General features: G+C 40.0%; 1 protein-coding gene across 6 annotated transcripts in view; it reads left to right on the top strand.

The window, feature by feature from the left end:
* The window catches only part of SBF2 (SET binding factor 2), a 469,097-nt gene that overhangs the window by 252,754 nt on the left and 203,163 nt on the right, over window positions 1–13,180 (top strand). For all 6 annotated transcript variants that reach the window (XR_003853250.1, XR_003853249.1, XR_003853248.1 and 3 more), the window contains 6 exons: window positions 1,787–1,919; window positions 4,536–4,644; window positions 6,458–6,571; window positions 7,601–7,678; window positions 9,729–9,842; window positions 10,501–10,629. Coding sequence is in view for 3 of the 6 variants with exons in the window: in XM_029582714.1 (XP_029438574.1) it covers window positions 1,787–1,919; window positions 4,536–4,644; window positions 6,458–6,571; window positions 7,601–7,678; window positions 9,729–9,842; window positions 10,501–10,629 (677 nt within the window). In the remaining 3 variants the exon portion in view is untranslated. The remainder of the gene's footprint in view (window positions 1–1,786; window positions 1,920–4,535; window positions 4,645–6,457; window positions 6,572–7,600; window positions 7,679–9,728; window positions 9,843–10,500; window positions 10,630–13,180) is intronic.

The raw sequence follows: 13,180 nt of genomic DNA on the forward strand, positions 1-13,180 counted from the left end.
CCCACTGCTATGTGAGGACCTGACCTGCACGGCCACACAGGCACTTTCAGACTGGTCCTGGCACACTGCACAGCTCCGTGGTGGAAGGGTTACCCGAGTCTGGCCCAAATGTATTTCAGGATTGGTCAGCAAGATTTAAAGGGAGAGAGTCATATCCAGCTTTCTCCTTTGCTTCTGCCAACCCAACTCGGTAGCTGCTTCCTGACCAACCCTTCCTCTTATTGATGTGCAATACCAGTTTCATGCATATTTCTAGTTACAGCAGATGTATTGAGCACGATAAGGCTAAGGAAGTTAAGGGATGTTCAGTTTGGAGAAGAGATGACGGGGGGGGGGGGGGGGGGGGGGAGATATGATAGAGGTCTACAAAATCATGATAGAAGTTGAACAAGTTAATGTAAATTGGTTATTTACTCTCTCAGATAATAGAAGGACCAGGGGGCACTCCATGAAGTCAGCAAGTAGCTCATTTAAAACAAATCAAAGAAAATTATTTTTCACTTAGCACATAGTTAAACTCTGGAATTCATTGCCAGAGGATGTGGTTATAGCAGTTAATGTAACTGGGTTTAAAAAAGGCTTGGATAAGTTCCTAGAGGAAACATCCATAAATTACTATTAATTAAAAAGCAATAGTAGCTTGAGATTTATTTAATGTTTGGGTGTTTGCCAGGTAGTTGTGACTTGGATTGGCCACTTTTGGAAACAGGATACTGGTCTTGATGGACCCTTGGTCTGACCCAGTGTGACATATCTTATGTTTTTATGTTCTTATGTCATTAGTTAGAAAAATATACTTTCAATGTCACGTATATTATGAGGTAATGGGGAACACATTGGGGGCTAGATATTGCAGAGGATCCCAAAAAAATCATGCTATCAGGCCCTGGTTGGTGCACTGGTCCGTGTTAAATTGCTTAGCTGGCCCCATGTAAGAAATGGGTTTTACAGTCAGGACCTTTGTCTCTGCCAGTCATGACGAGGGCAACAGAATATCATTCTCAAATGGCATCCCCCCTATTCAAAAGAAAGATTGGAGAAGGCCATGGGATGGGAATGGAGAAAAGCAAGTCTCACGTACCCAATCAGATACTCCCTGTCAGGTTATCTAATAAAGTTGCAGTCAAATTATACAACTCCAAATAATGGTGACCTGTACCTTATTGGGCTCTAGGAGGAGAAGCAAGGGTCAGTCAGCCTTGCCTTATGTTACAAGTACAGGAAAGCAAATAGCAATACAAATTTCCACTACACTTCCTCAGAAGTATTGCCAGTTTAGGGTGAGAAAATGGGAAAAGCTGATCCATTGGGGGGGAAAAAACCCCCCAAAAGCAAGTTATGTATAGGTGCAAAGTCCACAGGTAATTTTCCCCGTGGACTTTGCACTAATTCCCAAAGGAAAAAATGTTCCCTTTGAAACTTTCTTGGGATAAAGTCCCCATAGAGATTTGCACCTGCTTTCTCTATGAAAAATAACATGCCCAGCTTAGAAAATGCAAAGCCACGTGTGTTACCAACTTCCTAACTCCAGCCCAAGCCTGCCTTCTTTTCCCCTGTTTAAAAGCAGGCACATTATTCATCCCCCACCAAGTGCAGATAGCTGATGAACCTGGGTAAATAGCTTTTGAAAATTGCCCTCTCAATATGGCATTAATGTTTTTTCTGCCCCATACATTTCTCTTGTATTTTAACTTTGTTCTTTTCTTGTAATTTTATTCTTTTTCAGTAATATATTGTGGAAGAAGATGCATCTTGTAAATGCTCAAAATTTTCCTTTCTGTTATAGGAATCCAAAACGTACTAAGCCTGTTCTGCGCAGTTTTGACAGAAAGCAAAGTTCTCTTTCATTCAGCAAGTTTCCAGCGTCTGAGTGATGCTTGCAGAGCACTGGAATCCTTAATTTATCCTCTCAAGTACAGGTGAGCTCATGTTGCACCTTTCTCCTGCTGTACTTAAACTTTCTGTTACAAAAGAAAATGAGCTAGTTAAGTTTTAATACATTATATATTTTATATACAGTTTGGGGCTAATTTTCATAGTAACATTGTAGTGACTGCAGAAAAGGACCAAATGGTCCATCCAGTCTGCCCAGCAAGCTTCTTATGTAATATCTTCCACGCCATACAGATTATTTTTGTTTCTCCGTGTGGTTATCCCCAAGCCTTATGATAACCCATAAAACATTTACTGCTAGCAACATTTTTACTAGGAGATGTTCCTTCTTGAAAATTCAGACAGTGCTGCTTGAGGTGCTTTGCTTATGGACTTGGCCGTAAAAGTAGTCCTGTGCTTTTTCCCTTAAGTCTGCATAACGCTACCCCACACTGTTAAAGTCAAGGCCCGTGTTGGTTGTCATCTGAATCCAATTCCTCTTCCTGCACCTCCCCCCCTCCCCCACCGTCAATGCGGAGAGCGATGTTGCAGTTGCGTCAAAAGCATCAAGGCTTATTGGTTAAGGGTAGTAACTGCCGCACCAGCAAATTGCCCCCATGCACTCTTTTCTTTATTTCCATCCTCACGCCTTTAGGGATCCACAGTGTTTATCCCATGCCACTTTGAATTCTTTGACTGTTTTTGTCTTCACCACCTCCTTAAGAAGGGCATTCCAGGCATCCATCACCAGCTCCATGAAAAAATATTTCCTGATGTTTATCCAAAAATGTCACTATGTTCAAGTTTTCACATTAGAAATCAAAAATAAAAAAAAAATGGTGACATCCACAATACAATTGAAACTGTCCCATTGCCAGTAGATATTTGAATATGCTACTATTTGATAAAACTGGAGTTTTGGATACTTGTTATATGGAATATATTTTAACAATGGATTGAATGGATGTTATTTGTAGTAAATGAGTTTAGGTAGTTGAATGAGATTGGTGAGTGGCTTAATGTTTTTATAATGTTTGTAACGCTGTATTCTGCTGATTCTATATACTGTTAGTTGTATAAAAACTAGTGTAAACCTAGTTTATAGATAACACCAGTGGCTATTGTAAATTATTATTTTGATACTGAATAAAAATCTTTTTGTATATTGTAAATTAAGTGATATATATATGTTTATTACACATTGATTCCTTCATAGTATTGCATGATGTTAAATGTTCGCCATCAGATATTTGTGCTATTATTTTTCAGGAATACAGTGAGATTTTATGGGATTGAAAAGTGTACTGCTTGTGCTTAAAGCCTAGAAGTTTACCTATGAATTTCAAGTATTTGCTTTCTAGAAGCTGCTTCTAGCTAATTGTGAATTGCTGAAATTTGCAGTCATTTGAAACTACATCCACAAAGGCAACATTGAGACCACTAGGCTTGTGGACAGAGGCAGCTAGGTTTCCAAAAGTCAGAAAGATTAATTTCAAATATTCAGATGAAATATATGTTAAAGTAGGATGCACATGCCATGTACTGAGCAGTATTGTCATGTAGAGATAATACACAGCAAAATTCATTCTCTAGCCATTAAAAATGTTTCTGCTGTTCATTTTTAACTTCTGTAAGTAGTTACCCTACAGTCCTCCAGCTTCCTTTGGGCAGCCATTCTAGTAAGAAAATTGGACATTTCCTCTTTGACTGGATCTGATTGGTCCATGTCGACTATGCTGTCACAGATGACATCATGCAGTGCATTAACCAATTAGACTTCATCTCAAGTGAAATAAATTGTGACACTGTTCCAAACATTGCTGGTCCCAGGAGGTTTGGGGGAATTTGAGGAAGTTGCTTCAAGTACCAGGGTTCAAGTCCCACTGTCGCTCCTTGTGACCTTGGGCAAGTCACTTTACCCTCCATTGCCTCAGGTACAAACTTAGACTGTAAGCCCTCTGGGGATAGGGAAATACCTACAGTACCTGAATGTAAACCGATGTGATATGTCAGATTGAATGTCTGTATAAATAAAGAATGTGAAAAGTGAGGACTGAGCGGTACCATTTTTAATTGATTGTGGTGAGTCTCACTATTTGCTGTGCGTATTTTTAAAGTACTGGGTTGGAGGAGTAGCCTAGTGGTTAGAGCAGCAGACTATGAACCAGGGAAACCAGGATTCAAATCCCATTGTTGCCCCTTGTGACCTTGGGCAAGTCACTTTACCCTCTGTTGCCTCAGGACCAAAATAAGCATCTGAAAATGTTCCACAAGAAGCAGACACCTAACAACTATAAAGAATGGTGATTTGAAGACAATTTGTAAAAGATCCTTGGATAAGTGCTGCATCCCTCAAACTGTTTAGCGATGCTCTTTGGTTGCTATTATACTAATTCTAGCCTTTCCAATACTCAGGGGAGCTCTTTAAATACAGTAATTTACAAAACTCTGTGATTGGATGTTTTATATATGCTTATTTTTGTTTAATATTACTATGTGTTGAATGCCTGAGTGGAATCATAGGACAGTTGTTTCTAAAAATACTCAAGCATTTTAGATTTTATTATTTGGTAACATAAAAAAAAAAAATCCAGGTCAATAAGATAAGAAAATAAATATGCCGACCCATTAATTTTGTTAATTTTTTTTAATTCTGTTCCCAGTTACCCTTACATTCCAATTCTTCCTGCGCAGCTACTTGAAGTCCTGAGCTCACCAACTCCCTTTATCATTGGTGTCCATTCTGTCTTTTGTACTGAGATTCATGAGCTGGTAAGCACAGAATGCAAACATGTGATCAGGAGCTGAAAATATGTACTGTTAAAAATCCTGCTGGCAGAGTGGTACAACTTTAAAATCTCAGACCCAGTTTACCAAGTCACTTAACCTCCCCAAGGTCAAGCTTCTTAACTTCCCCAAGGTCAAACTTACATCACAAAGATCTTTGGGGCAGGAATATATTCTCATTGAGTGTTATGCACTAAGTACATTAATAATAATAATAATTCCTTCTACACTAACTGCATTGCCTTGACATAACTTTTGTTGACACAGCAGTTTTCTCCTGTTCTTATGGTACTTCCAACTCAATTGGACCTAAGGCTGGGATCTGGTCCCAAGAGCTTTCATTCACAAATGCCATGATTTTTCCCTTCCATTTTACATCTGCCTCCAGTTTGTTTAGTCCAATCTGTGTAGTGATGGTCCTGGGCCAGGGGTCATGCACTCGGGCTCCTTCTGGAATCCTTCAGTCATGGGCCCTGAATCTGTCCACTAGGTGTTACCCTTAAGCAATGACCATTACATTCTCCTTCATGGAGTTGTGAACACTGCTTCCACAGCAATACCAGCCGAACCAGGGACCAGAGCCATTGGGCCAGCCGCCCTTGACATTATTATAATTAAATAGAATAGAAATAAATTTCTAATGAAAGCAAGTGGATACTTAGAAGGCTGTGAGATGGGGTCCAGTCCAACCTCTGGGTCAGATTTTCCATTCCCCAGGCTGGCCAGAGTCGGGATTGCTGCCTAGGCAGCATGGGAGTCCCAGTCATCTCTCAAGCGGCTGGAATTAGGGCTCAGGATTGCAGACTTCCGGAAGGGAGGCCTTGTGGTTTTTCCTCCACCAAGGACTGTGTCTGGGAGAAAAATCCCCAGATAGGGGATTCTCAGTAGCAGGCCCCTCTTTACCCAATCCACTTCGTCTACTATCCAATTCTCAACAATTCAAAAAATCATTAAAAACATATCTATTTCAAACAACATTCAACATCCCATCACAATCAAATCAACAACACCCCACTACCTAGTATCCTTCCCGGCCTCCATAAGTCTATCTCATTTTTCTCATTTCAAACCCCCCCCCCCCCCCCCACCCTTTACCCTTCATGACTACAATATGAACCTTGGCCCAGCTCCATCATTAGTTAGTTTTTTGTTAACATTATTACCTTTTAAGGTATATACCAGTTTTTGTATTTTAATATTATTTTAAGTTTTTATCTACTTTTTATTTTCTTTTTATTTTGTAAACCGTTTTGACAAGATACCCTGTTTTGAAAAACGGTATATAAATACTTTTAAATAAATAAATAATTGCGAATGAAGGATCCCATTCCTTGTTCTGATTGAGCTGAAAGTCCAGAGGAGCAAGAGGAAATTGCTGGACCCCAAAATTAAAAAAGGAAACTTTCTCAGGCCTTATATTTGTCAGTTGCAAAAAAACTACTTATAATAATTTAGCTATTTTTGAAATATTCATGTATGAAATATGAAAATATTCAGTATAAATGTGTAAAATTTCAGTCAACATTTAAGTCCTTTATATACAGGTTAAGAGTTTCCTGACCATTGGGCCAATAATACAGCAAAATTTACGGTTTTGCCTCAAAAGGTAGTGAGCCTTCAGGTTGCCCATGGATAGGACAGTGCCAAAGGGAAACAGGTAGAAGACACGTCACACTTTAAACCGGCACAGCTTGAGCCCTCTCAGGGCAGATAGAATGCGCCAGCCTTTTCAAAGATGGTTTTATAAGCTACTACTGTTGTCCAACTACGTATAATTCAACTTTTCTTTGTTTTTCAGCTGGATGTGATCATAGCAGATCTGGATGGAGGCACTATTAAAATCCCTGAATGTATTCATCTCTCACATCTCCCAGAACCACTGCTTCACCAGACTCAAACTGCTCTTTCGCTAGTATGTCATGGATACGGTTTTTAAAAAATAATTTCACTGCACCATGGGTTAATGTGAGTTACAGGATCTTAGGCAGTGTGGGCCAGATTTTCGAACCTATGTGCAGGTGTAGATTTGTGCGCGCAACCCGGCGCACACAAATCTATGCCCGATTTTATAACATGCGTGCGCAGCCACGCGCATGTTATAAAATCCGGGGTTGGAGCGCACAAGGGGGTGCACACTTGTGCACCTTGTCTGCACCAAGCCCTAGTGGGGGAGCCCTGATGGCTTTCCCCGTTCCCTCCGAGGCCGCTCCGAAATCGGAGCGGCCTCGGAGGGAACTTTCCTTTCGCCCCCCAGCCCTAACTAAATCCCCCCCCCATACCTTTATTATTTAAGTTGCGCCTGCCTCTGAACAGGCGTAGGTTGCGCGCGCCGGCCGAGTGGGCCTTCAGAGGCCTCTGGCCACGCCCCCGCCCCACCCCTTTTTTCGAGCCCCGGCACATACTCGCGTCCCAGGGCTTGCGCATGTCGCCGAGCCTATGCAAAATAGACTCGGCGCGCGCAGGAGGGGTTTAAAAGGGTTACGCGCGTAGCCCTTTTAAAATCCACCCCTATGGTTTCACGTAGGGGTGATTTTGCCAAACAAAAGTGGTTTCTTTGATGAGGTGACCAGAGTAGTAGTTGTGGCCTGTGGATTTCAGTAAAGCCTTTGATGCTGTTCCAGAAGCTTAGTAAGCGAGCTAACTTTTCTTCTCCAAAGGTTGAAGAATGTTTTTAAGGCTATTTTCTTCAAGAAAGCATTTTGAACTTTGTCTTGTAAATCTGCTTGGTTAAGGTGCTGCTTTAAACAAGAAGCCATTGCTTGCTTACATTGTACCACCCCAAACCCTCATCCCCTCCTAAAGCTTGTGGATTGTTTGGTTTCCTGCAGCAGATTCAGCTTAATTTTATTAGAGTGGCTAATGGGAGAAGGGATACTGAAGAAAGCGATGTTAATGAGGTGGCCATTTATTCTTGAAATTATATTATTTTTTTTTCCCCTAGATTTTACATCCTGATCTTGAAGTAGCAGATCATGCCTTCCCTCCTCCACGTACAGCCTTATCGCACTCAAAAGTACTGGTAAGGTTTCCATTTATTTATTTATTTATTTATTTAAAACATTTCTGGGCCGCCTACCACCATTTCTTGGCGATTTGCAATAAAACGTTCATAATCTATACCTTTTTATAGAAGCGCTTTTGATACGATATAATGGGGAGTCTGTGCTGCTTATTTAAAATTATAAGCTCCATTTAAGAGGAGAAAGCATTCCATAATTCCTTTAGTTGTCTGCACGCCTTGTATGCCATACAAATGTCTGAGGGTAGCTCAGACGACGTTAAATTAAGACTTTCTGCTCATTTGTTCTCTTTGCTCCCTGCTTCTTCCTGCTGAGCAACAATCATTAATAGTTCAGGATAGGCTGTGTTAGCCACTTGCAATAATAAGAAACAAGGGTTATATCTTCAAGTTATGATAATGCCATTATAAATTGCATTTCAATAGAAATAGACCTGCTATAGAGATGGTTAACAGATGACGTGATATTTGTTTTATGGGCCAGTTGGAGAAATGTAATAAGACTTGGCAGTCTTACCTAGCCTGGCTTAAGAGTAGTCAATCCTAACTCATTCACCTAATTGTTTTTAATTACACCCTATTGTGCAGTGTCATTCTGTATACTGGGAGAGAGGAAGGGAGGGGTGGGGGTTTACTTGTAAAAACTGTGCCATTGACAATTTAATTGTTCTTTCATGGTATCCTGTATTGTTTGTTAGTGAGGTCGGTAAACTTTAAATTACAAAAAAAAAAAGAAATTGCACATGATGCACTTACTGGCTGGAACTTAGGCTTGTCTCTTTCTTTTTACGCTAGGTTTATAGTTGTATAGCCCCTGTTCGCCTTGCAGGGTTTATTAATCTTCTTTGTGCTGTCCCAGTTTGGGTATCCTCTCTGAATACCTATGGTTTCAGAGTCTCTGTATCATTCTGGTCGCCCTCAGCTTTGCCTTCCTTGTTTCTGTGAAATCCTTTTTATAGCGCTGTGACAAGGATACACAACTGTTACCTCCCTGGTCCTTTAATCTGTGCCAGAATAATTTCCTCTGATTTATACTTCTCCTAAAACAAGATAGAGCAGATCAGCTCAGAGGCAGCGCCGCATACTGTTATACAAGAGACCCTGATCTGATTTCTGAATCCAGTCGGGGCTTGGGTTGCCACAGAGGCAGTGTTCACAGCTCCTTGAGCACGCATCAGGTTCTAGAAGAAGCCGCAGCATGTGGCTTCTGGCCAAGGACTCTTGCTTTGATGGTTAGGCAATGTACACGGACACTTTCATCCTTCATGCATGGCAGCTAGTTTTCAATGGGAAGCCATCTGCGTTGTTTCCCTTCTATGCTGACAGCTGGGGAAGCGGTTAATAAGAAATGTTAAATAAATGCAATTTATTTACAATTAGCAGCTGCAAAGTGTGCCTACTGAAAGCAGTTACTTATCCACTGGCCGGGAGAGAGGGGAGGGGAGGGAAAAAAGCCCAAAATAGCTCATGCACATTTGAAAATCAAATGCACACATGCAGTTTTCCTCCCCCGACTAAGCGCCTCCCTCCCCAGGAATGACCTTTTTTTTTTTTTTTTTGAAACCTAAATTTGATTGAAAATTTTCTTTTGAACAGCGTAAACACTTGTTAGTTGTGTCACACAGTGAGCGCAAGTCACCAGGTAGCGGAACAGAAATGGATTGAGACAGAGTCGCATTTGAGAGCAGTGTGAGCCCCTTTTGAATCCGCCCAGAGCCACATGCGCCCTGGAAGTCCACATGCAGTTGTACCCGGGCAGGCAGGCCAGTCTACCTGGGTAAATGTGGGAAAATCCTGGTGAGTTGCAAATGAAAGGCCCACAGTACTGTAGCCCTGTAGCGGCCATTTCTTATTGAACTGGAGGAAGCTTCTAGATCTAAACAATCAAAGCCCAAAAAGTAATATAAAGCTTCAGTAGTAACTTTCTATGCCAGAGATGAATTATTTTGGTATGCAAGTTATGTAAAATACTTTGTGAAAGTAGGACAAGAGTTTTCTGGGAGTTTCTCTTCAACACGGGACATTTTTTTTTTCCCAAATACCTTTGCAGGATAAAGAGGTCCGTGCAGTCTTCCTTAGATTATTTGCACAAATTTTCCAGGGATACAGGTCGTGCCTTCAGCTCATCAGAATCCATGCGGAGCCAGTCATTCACTTTCATAAGGTAACACAGCATATAAACATATAAATGCGAGAGAGACGGAAAATAAAGCTGGAACTTCCTTTAGTGTTGGGACTCCCCATGTCTCATGGCAATTCAGCCCTGCTTGTCCATGGAGAAAGCTTGTTTGCTTACCATATAAATGGGATTATCTGTAGACAGTGGGATGCGTTAACCCCTGTTCCCCTCCCTGGAGAGTTGACTACCTAGCTAAAGCTAAGCTCTACAATTAACGGAGGTGCTCATGAGGCAGTGTGTGTGTGTAGGAACTCCCACACATGCGCAATATTAAAAGATTTTCTGAGCTAAAGAGATGGGTCCATTTGGCACCATCAGATGATGTCACCCATGTGTAATGGCTGATTCATCCCGCTCTAAGGAGAACCTGTTGTGTGCGTTTGTATTCCAAAGTCCAGAGTTCCAGATGCCATGTGAGTCCTGGAGAAAACTGGATTCTTTGCAGGTTGTGATGTCTTTCATTAGACCAATATAATAATTATGCAAGCTTTCCTCACATCTGCTGAAGGGTCTTGCGTGGCCTTCAAAGCCAATAGTATTTTCACATAGAACTCTTGCTTTTTCTAATGCAACATAACACAACCTATGAATAATCCCATTTGTTAAAAAGTAACCTATTTCTCTGTCTCTGGTGTCCCTGCAGGCAGCCTTCCTGGGTCAGCGAGGCTTGAATGAGAATGATTTCCTCACCAAAGTTCTCAATGGAATGGCATTTGCTGGCTTTGTATCAGAACGAGGGCCTCCTTATCGCTCCTCCGATCTCTTTGATGAGGTAAAAGTTAGGAATGTTGGTTTAAAAAAAAAAAGTATTGTTTACAAATTATTGTAAAATCCCCTGTTTCAGTTAAATGATATGGTATCTGCCATGCTAGAGGTGTATTATATGGGTAATACTGTATTTTTATTAGTACATATGAGGTGTTAAAAAGGTCATCAAGAAATTGATCAAAATGAGAATCTTTAATTTAACTATACTTGGTGGTAGATCAGCAGCATACGTCAGTCTGTTACTGTTCTGAGGCTTGGGACTGCATTTTAATCTGGGTACAATCTAATTGTAGACATTTATTGGGGGATAAATTAAACTTTCATAGCCCTAGAAAAATTGTATTGGTTAACTGGAAAAATGTAAATAAAAGAGATGCAACTGCTGAAATTCCTTAAACAGTAAATTAATACTTTAAAATATCTTGTAAAATAAATAAGTTCAGATTTATTAATAATGTTGAGTTCTAATGCCTCATTGGTTCTTGCGACAACTGAAATCTTTGTTGCCTGTGATACCTTTTATTAGCTGAAAAAAACAGGTGAAATAATACTTGAGCTTTTGAGACCACATAGGCCCGTTCTATAAATGCAACTTCAAGGCTGAAAGAAGAAAGCTTATAAATCTAGAGGAGTTGTGGAGTGGCAATTCCTATAAATAGAGGTTGTTGAGGTCTCAAGGAATCTACTAATCCAATCTCTATTCGGTAGCTCGTTACCTCTCTGTGGGAATTCACACCCAACAATAAATATATATTACCTTCCTTTAGTCTTGAAATCACATTTGAAGAGTGCTTCTATGTGGCTTAAAATAATGTACCACAACAATGTTTTATTGGTCTGGTAAAAGGTATCCTAACCTGCAAAGTTTGTTTCTATTTATTTATTTTTTTTACTAATCTGTTTTCTCATGATTGCAGTTCAGTTCTGCACCATACAGAATTCCTGTAGCATAAGAGTTAACAGCTCTGTTGAAATGATTTAAAAAAGAAAGAATTTAATTAAGTTATAAGACCAGAACAGATCCTGTGATTACATAGCTTAGGGTGGCGAATGGAGGGCATTCTAAATAAGCTAGGTGTTTTGCTCTTCTGATTCCAAATACAATATAGAAGCTTTTGCATAAAATAAATACATTGTGTTACTACCCTCATCAAGTTAACTTGAGTTGCTACTGTCTTCCTATTCCAGTGTGTCATGTCTTCTGTACACTAGAAAAGGCCACGTCATGTAATCTGTAGTCTTGGCCTGTTACAGCACATCCCTGCTATTTAAAAGAGGCTACCAAAATGGAAGAGTCTGCCGCAAAGGCCTATGAAAGAATATTTAGAGATCTAGGTGTGGATGCCCTGAAGGAGAGGAGAGACAGAGGTGATATGATATAGAGACATTGACATGCTTTGGAAGTATAAGTAATGCCCAAGAAAAAAAACTTTTTTTCAGTGGACAGGATATTCTAGAGAAAGAGGTTCCAAGTGGGATAGACTCAGTTGTAACATTAGAAAATAGTTTCTTTCGGAAAAGGTGGTGGATGCATGGAATATCCTTCCAGTGGAGGTTGAAAAGACAAAAGCAATAACTGAGTTTGAGAGGGCATTGGATAAGCACGGAGGATCACTGGGCATGAAGGTGGAAAGAGGAAGACAAGTTCTCTGGGTCCTAGGGCAATGCAACAGCAATTAAATTGGGCAGACTAGACACCTTTATACGGCTAATTAGGGGTGAGGGGAGCTGGGGTTGGATTGAGTATGGAAATTTATATATGCCCATCTTCTAAAACTGCGTAGACTAGCTGGGTCTATTTGTATATCTTTCTGCCATCATTTACTATGCTACTGTATTACTATGTTCTAGATGTGCTTTAAGGTCCTTATTTATCATCATTTTCTATGTTTTTTTCTCTTATGGATACATGCCATAAATAAATAAATACATGCAAATAAAGGCTTGAAGCAACTCCAGCCTGTTTGGTTATACTTGAAATGTTATTGTCTCCTCCTTCCAAACCCAGCCCTCTTCTGACAGGCCTAAATTTATATTTGTACTTCATAAAAAGATTTTTTAGATCCTCTATTAACTAATGCAGCAAGAAGTAACCAACAAAACCGTTTGAGTTCTTACACTGCTGCGATCTATTTTTGAGAGCTGACAATAATATTTGTTGACCTTCATTTCTTCATGTCCCAGTGGACTAACATGGCAGCAATGCTACTTTTTCCAAGATAGCTTGGGAAAGGATAGTGTAACATGCTGTCTTTAGAGAGTAAATTCTTAAAAAATAAAGCATACCATATATTTTCAGCTGATGATACCTCTTTATTCAGTATAATATGCAGTTGCAAGCAAATACAGATGTATTTTATTTATTTATTTAGAAGATTTTATATACCGATGAATGTTGGGAACATCTCATCAGTTTACATTAAACAACATTGCAGCTAAACGAGCTTTACAGTGAAACATGGAACAAATTTGTAGCTAAACGAGCTTTACATTGAAACATGGAAATCTATATTTTTGCATCACAAAATCTCTAATATTGCTTTTTCAATTTTGCT

This window comes from Rhinatrema bivittatum, chromosome 17 (genome assembly GCF_901001135.1).
Source record: "Rhinatrema bivittatum chromosome 17, aRhiBiv1.1, whole genome shotgun sequence".
In the NCBI taxonomy this organism is placed as follows: domain Eukaryota; kingdom Metazoa; phylum Chordata; class Amphibia; order Gymnophiona; family Rhinatrematidae; genus Rhinatrema; species Rhinatrema bivittatum.